Here is a 7,598-nt window from a genome sequence, read left to right as displayed (position 1 = left end):
AGTCAAAATGCTTAAATCGGCTGGCACTGGCGACATCCCGTTTCTGAAAATGTCTGGCAGTCAAAGAGTTAAAAACAATGTTTTTTGTTTGTTCAAAAGGACCAATAAATATCCTATTTTCAAAAGTTTTTTTTTTTTTATTGTTTGTTCAAAAGGACCAATAAATACTCTATTTATCAAGAATCTAAATTTTCTCGCATATATTTCATGGTTCAGGCTTTATAAGGTTAAATGGTGTGTGGCGAAGGTGTTATTTCACAGAGTTGATCGCCTAGAGTTAGATCACTTCTACAGAGTATTAGATTGGCTCTGCCTTTCACCTGCTTGTCTCCAGTCTGAGAGAAACAATTCGGCGCCATTTCCCTCATCCCCCTTTCCTCCATGCTCATCACTGGAAAATACTGCCAGTCTTGACAGAAAAAAGGCGTTTGGGGCCAGGAATTCACTCTGACTATGGTAAACATAGCCCTCTTCAAATGCTCTTTTCAAAAGAGGTGTTGGGTTTGTTGTCAGAAGGATTCTTTGTTTTCTCGTGTTCATGATGTTGATTATCAAAACATACAATGAGATCTGTGAAATCAGATATTTCCTCAAGGATTTATTATCACAAGCTTGTGGACAAATAAGATGCAGCCTTACGGCTCCAACTCGTTCTTCATCTGTGTCGCCCCTTCCTCTGGTCGTCACTAATATCCTTTGTCCTTCAAAATCCCTCCCAGATAGTCAGATAAGAGAGTTGAGTTGTTTTTCAGAGAGAGGCAGACCTAGTGGGGCCGGGGGTAGTAAAAACAAAGGGATCTAATTAACACATTCGCCTCGCCCCCACCACATGCCATCAGGAATGTGAACCCCCTCTCCCATCATTTGAATCCTCACACAGCACTATACTAAGTAAATCAAAGCAATTATGTCCAATTCTAAATAGTTATAACTAAATCAAAACAGTTATAAATAAATTGAAACAGAAGATGCACTTCAGTCTCTATCTTGGACCCTCCAAAGAGTTCAAAGTAAAAAGAAACATTAAAAACATTTCACAGAAAAATTCCAGCGGGGATCTTCATCGTCGCAAATGGCTGGCGCAACATTAAGCAATGGTTGTGTGGGGAGAGTAGACATTATCATTAGAATAAGAAGCAGGAGCATGCAATAATGAAACATCCCTTTAGCAGGAGAGGAGGTAATGTAGCATTCATATGGCATTAAAGAACAATTTGATTCATTAAAAAAGTATTCAGTGAAATAAGCATATCATATATGGGGTTTAACATGATGTGTTGTGTTTATGTTCAAGAAAAGAGTGTCGCGTTGCAGCAGCTGACGGGAATGCGCTCCCACTTTGAAGCCATCTCGTGATGAAGTTCTTTGTTGAATGAAAAGGGCGTTTGTCAGTGTTGTTTTGTTTTTGCTTTTTTTAATGAAAAGGGCATTGTCAGCTTCTTTTAGAACCCTGGTCAACTGCCAGAGATCCAAGGATTGGTCACCGGGATTACCTTCCCAGAATGTGACTCATTTGTGGAATGATGCCTTGAAAAAAGCACTTGACATCAATCTCCATTTCCCTGGTCGGGTGTCAGGTGATGAGATTGATGAGCCTGGGACGGATCCGGCGGGCCTTGTAGACCAGATGTGGGGGATGTGGAATGATGTGTCCTTCTCCCTTTTGAGCAGTAAACTGCATCAGCTTAACCTCTCCTTCACCATCTGTGTGTAGAACATTTTCATTTAGTCACTTATAACATACATATTCACCATTCTTTATTTTTGAAAGAGCATCTGGTAGTTTTTGTTAGTTGGGAGTTAGTAAATGTTAATTGTTTAAGTTCTGTAGGACCTGGAATACGCTGTTGGATCCGGAAAAAGTTCTGTTTGTTGTGACATTCAAACAGAATCCAGCCTTTGGCTGAGTTTAATGACATTTGCACATTCATTAATACAACAATGAAAATCTTGTAGCCAATTCAGAATTTGATGAGGCCAATTCTTTAACTCTTTTACTGCCAAGGACGTTAAATGACGTTTAGTAAAAACCTACGGAGGGCCGCCAAGGACGTTAAAAGATGTTCTCCAATTTTATTTTTTTTTGTTTTGGAAATGGGTGGAGGAAAGCCTTGGCCAGCTGTGGTGAAAGTTTCAAGCAGATCTAGTTAGCCTAATGACTATTTTTGGCCCCTAGATGGCAGCGATGACTCTCTTTTGACAAGATTGGGTAGGCGTCAGTAGAAGACGTGAGGCGGAGCTAGAGGGGACAATGGCTGGGGATGGGAAGCGAAAATGGCGACCGGTTGCAAGCAGCTCACGCTTGAGGATTTTTTTCAAAGACGAAAAGCATCGACCAATGCTAAAGAGCACATTGATGACGATGATGATCATCATCGATGATGATGATGGTGACTCCGAGGTTGGAAGCGTTGACGCGGCAGTAGAAGACGTGAGGCGGAGCTAGATGGCTGAGGAAGCGAACAATGGCGACGGTTGCAAGCAGCTCATCGACCAATGCTAAAACGCACAGTGATGACGACGATGATGATGATGGTGGCTCCGAGGTTGACGCCGAAGTTGGAAGCGTTGACGCCGAAGTTGGAAGCGTTGACGCGGCGGCTATGACCACGTCATAAAGCCTCACCGGCTAGCGATGCTAACACCGGAAAACGCGGAGCACAACCGAGCACTTCTGCTCAGGCGGACGCTCAATCGGACGACGAAGAGTGCCCCGAGTCCAATGCATATTCATCGGAGGAGTGGGTACAGTCTCCTACTTGCTATTCCCCGGAAAAAAAGGCCGTCAAGAAAGTGTAACGTCTGCACACGAAAGGGGCAATCGCAGTGAAACGAATCTGTTGTGCAAATCCTGCTCCGTCTCCTTGCACGCAGGGGAGTGTTACAAAAAGAAAAACTGTATTTGAAACATCCACATAATTGTAAATAGTACCACAGTTGCACACATTTGTAAATAGTTTGCGAAATTGTTTTGTCAAATTGTTACACTGTTGAATGGAAATAAACATATTTTGCAATCTAAAAACACTTTTTCATTATTGTTGGTAGTGTTTTACAGAAGTAAAGCACTATTTAGGTGTTTGTGGCATCATTCATGGACAAAAAGAAGTGTACAATTCACTAGAGTGCATGAAATAACATCTTTTCACAAAAAGCTTGTTTTCTCCATTTTTTGTTTCAAAACAGAGCATTTCGGTGAAACTAACCATTTTTTATTGTTGATTACTGCAAAACGGAATAAGGTAGAAACAAACTTTTTTTTCTGATGGAAGATGAGAGTTCAATCTTTCATTTGGTATTATGTGTTTATGTGTTATGTGTTTCCATAGTCCAAACACAACATTTTCTGTGGACCTTGAAAGATCAGTCAAAATGCTTAAATCGGCTGGCACTGACGGCATCCCTTTTCTAAAAACGTCTGGCAGTCAAAGAGTTAAAGTGCTATAGACTTGCACGCGTCCCCTTGCACGCAGGGGAGTGTTACAAAAAGAAAAACTGTATTTGAAACATCCACACAATTGTAAATAGTACCACAGTTGCACACATTTGTAAATAGTTTGCCAAATTGTTTTGTCAAATTGTTACACTGTTGAATGTAAATAAACATATTTTGCTATCAAAAACACTTTTTCATTGTTGGTGGTAGTGTTTTACAGTTCAATCTTTCATTTGGTAGTATGTGTGTTTCCATAGTCCAAACACAACATTTTCTGTGGACCTTGAAAGATCAGTCAAAATGCTTAAATGGGCTGGCACTGGTGGCATCCCTTTTCTGAAAACGTCTGGCAGTCAAATAGTTAATATTTCTATTTTTTTCTTTAATCTGTCTTTGGGATTAGGGATAATATACTGAACCAAATGTGTTTTAATCCCAATGCCTTTTCTACAGTTTATAAAGTTTTGTTTTTGAAATGGGTTCCATTGTCTGATCAAATTTTCCTAGGAAACCCATATGATGGTATATAATGATTAATCAAATGTTCTACCATGATATTTACTGTTGTAGATTTAGCATGAATGTGCTTCAAGTCATAAATAAAATAATCTAACTATCACCAGCAAATGTCTGTATTCCTGACGCTGGTTTTTATTATGTCAGTGTAAACCATATAAAAAACAACATCTGACCCCAGAGCTATCACGTCCGGCTTGACCGTAAACACCCTGGGGAGAGATTTATATATATATACATACTCTTATACCTTTTGTAAACACTGCAGTCCTGCAGTTCATTTTTAACAATTTGTCTCATGAAATGATGCCACCCAGGTGTAAATATCTCAATGTTTCTTCCACATCTAAATGGCATATTCCATGGGCTCTAGAAATTAGACTTTTCAATTGTTTCTGAAATGGAAAATATTTACCTTCTTTCCGCCATATGTGTTGTCTTTCCTGGAACTTACTTTTCCTGTCACAGCCCGATCTCCTCCTGTGAATTCATTCATTCTCACACCCAGACTGTGGAATTATAGTTAGTTGGAGTGTAGGTCGGTACCACACTACCTTTTCTACCACTACTATTTGATCTGCTAATTCGTCTACATTCATTTAATTCAACATGAACTGTCATGTGTGCATACCCTCCTTTGTCGATACACAGACAGACCAGTCAACTACCCTCCTTTTGACAAAGATCCGCTTGACCTTTGACAAACAGCAAAGATAAGATACAAAGGAACAGTGAACAGATGCAGACCATGTGGCTCATCAATAAGGAGTATCAGATCGGGGCTATCAACAAACCCCAGGAGGCATTTCCCGCCAAGCTCGCTACAGAAAGCCATAAAAGACAAAAGCCTTTAAGGCAGGCGATTGTGATGTAAAACAGAGCCCTAGCCAGGTCAACTCAATGTAAATAAGCGTAAGCAGATGCAATTTGAGACACTTCAGTGTGAGGTACAGTGGCCAATGGGAGCCTTGGCCTTGGCCACTGTACTGTTGCAACGGCCGCATGCGGCCGTACTGTGATAACAGTGGCCAAGGCTCCCATTGGCCAGTGGCTGTAGCTGGGAGGTGGATCTTTGTTTTGAGGATGAGGAGGCCTTTCTTAGCTTTCATGCATTACATCAGAGTACAACATTTGAGTATTTTCATACATGAGTGTGTATCGTCAACGGTTATGTTTAAATGACAGTTGGAGTCTACATAAGAAGCATGCAATTGTCCGTCAGGTTGGTCCTGATGACAGTGTTCAGAGATCCTGCCCTGGGTGTTATTTGTTTCATCTGTCATCAGTCCGGCGGTGATTTTTTGATGGCCGACTGCTGCTGCTGCTGCCTCGTTCTGGACAGCGTGCTGTAGATGTCCGTGTCCCCGGCCGGCACCTCGGGTATGAAGTTTCCTTTTGTCGGCGGTTGCGCCAATACCCCTCGGTTGATGGGTATATGCGTTATGGTGTGGAAGGTGCACCGAGGCAGGTGGTTGTTGTCGTGTTGCGCATTTATGATGCTTTCCATCAAAGGCATGTTGATAGCCAGCCGTTCCTGAGCCGTGTCTACTGATAGCTCCATAGTGATGAGCACCTGCGCGGTTGTTTTGATGACGTTGTTGGCGGAGTCGAAAAGCGGTATCATCTTTATGAACCAATTGGGTATGGGCGACCTCCACTGTTGTTCCATGATCCCCGGTCTTATTATTGCGTTTTTGTTCCAATGCCTGCCGGTGTTTGTCGGCATTAGGTCCATCTGGCTTATCCACCTGTTCAGGTGATCGCGCGGCGTTATGTTGGTGTCGGTCATCGTGTGTATCTCCTGCGAGTGTACCGTGGCCGTGTTGGCTCTGCCCGGCGTGTGCGTCGGGTCGAACTGCTGCATCATGTGCGTGTTCAGCCACTCGTAGGTGATTGCCTTTTTGCCCGGCCGCAGTTCTAATATCGTGCCGGCGTTGCACATGGGATCCCACCCGAAGAATATGTTGTGCTGGCTGTGTGTGCTCGTGCGGTATATGCCGTGTTTGTAGGTGGGTAGCATAAATCTGGCCCCGTTGGTCAGGCCTTCCCTGTACCAGAATTGGTTGTACGATGCTTGTGCCGGTTCCTCCCACTCGATCTCGTAGTTGTCGTCTGTGTAGCACAGCGCGTAGATGGTGTTGTTGAACGTGGTGATGGTTGTGTTTCCCTGTATGGCCGTCTGCTCGGTCAGCGGTATCATGTTAGATACCGTGCATCTGGCCCCTGTGACACGAAAGGCCCAGTGGTTGTATATCAGTTGGAACCAGTCCCTCGGTGTCATGTAGTAATCCATGTTTGATTAGCTATGCGGTGGTAGCCCGTCTGATACTCTAAGGGAATTTGCCGTTCTCTATATACGCGTAGAAGCTGTTGCGGAATTTCATATTATCTCCGCACGCTGTTTTATGTGCAGCATGTAGTTCACCCAGTCCTGTTCTGCTATCGGTGCGCCTAGCTCGTCGGCGGCAGCACCAGCCTGCCCGCCCACCCCACCGGTTGCCTCAGTTTCACCTGTTTCCCGCCCGTCAGGCTCGCAAAAGAGTTCGGTAAGAGTGTATGCGAGTCTCACCAGTCTCAGGATCAATTGGTCTTCCTTGCGAGCTGTGATACTTCAACAGTAAAAGTTTCCTGACGTCCGTAAGGATCCTCTTTCGACGGATCGGATCCTTCTCTGGCGTCTCGATGAGGAATTTGCTTTCGCTCATACTCACTCTCTTCCTCCGCCTCGCTGTCCTCGGTCTCTTTTTCGGCCAGTTTCTTCTGTATGGCGAAGTGTCTCTTCTGCCCCTTGCGTCTGTCCATCTCCACCGGAGCTCTGTGTGCTCCTTTATTTATACCCTTCTTGCTCCTCCCCTACTTATGCTCCTCCTTCACTTATATAAGCCTTTATATAACCCGTTATATAACTGTCTGCGGTTGTGGTTGCTACTCCTCCTTCATTCTAACTCAACCTCAATAACAATAACAGTGCCAAACCATGCGACGTGGCACTGTACGCGTTAACAACGGCCGCTAGCGGCCATACGCGTTTATAACAGTGCCATGTAGTGAGGAGGTCACAAAAAATAGAGTTAAGACGACCTCATTAATCTATTTCAGGTTGCAAATCACACAAAACTTTCTGCCTCCTCAATGGGTAAAATAAACGTGTTATAAGCAGAGGCAAAATACGACAATACTGCTACTTTAAGCAAACCGAAAATTATTCTCAAAATGCTAATCAACCCCACCTCTTCTACAGAGTAGTGGGGCTCTTAAAACACAGCAGGGGAGACATTACAAAGAGTAACATCCGTGGGATTCATAGATCATAGTGCTGTGAGAAAAATCAAAAATTAACCATCAAACTCGCTGTTGTCGGTTTCACTTCCATGGTTTCAATCCAGAAGCTGGGATTTAAAAATAAAATGGGCAAAATTTAGTAGACCAAATCCAACAAGCATCAAATAATGGAAAATAGAGTAATTAAGATTGAAATAAAGTTGTTTAGATGTCTCTGGGGTTGGTGAAGGACTCTGGTTAGTGGCCTGGTGGGTGGTGTCTGGTCGGTGCTGGATTTCACTTTCCTTTCTTTTCTTTGGTCCTTCCTCTGGTCTCCTGATGACCCCACGACTAATGAATACACACACACTCCTACGCACGCACC

At 43.4% G+C, this 7,598-nt stretch overlaps 1 protein-coding gene across 1 annotated transcript; it reads right to left on the bottom strand.

The window, feature by feature from the left end:
* Nucleotides 1–647: 647 nt before the first annotated feature.
* On the bottom strand, nt 648–6,742 carry LOC144058697 (uncharacterized). Its single transcript, XM_077577080.1, has 2 exons — nt 4,368–6,742; nt 648–1,704 (listed from the first exon to the last, which is right to left on the bottom strand). The coding sequence occupies exon 1, from the start codon at nt 6,243–6,245 to the stop codon at nt 5,235–5,237; it is 1,011 nt and encodes a 336-aa protein (XP_077433206.1). The 5' UTR covers nt 6,246–6,742; the 3' UTR covers nt 648–1,704; nt 4,368–5,234.
* Between the last annotated feature and the right edge of the window lie 856 nt (nt 6,743–7,598).

This window comes from Vanacampus margaritifer, chromosome 10 (assembly GCF_051991255.1).
Source record: "Vanacampus margaritifer isolate UIUO_Vmar chromosome 10, RoL_Vmar_1.0, whole genome shotgun sequence".
Classification (NCBI taxonomy): Eukaryota; Metazoa; Chordata; class Actinopteri; order Syngnathiformes; family Syngnathidae; genus Vanacampus; species Vanacampus margaritifer.
Note: the sequence above shows the minus strand (reverse complement) of the source record. Positions and strands in the feature narration are given on the sequence as shown.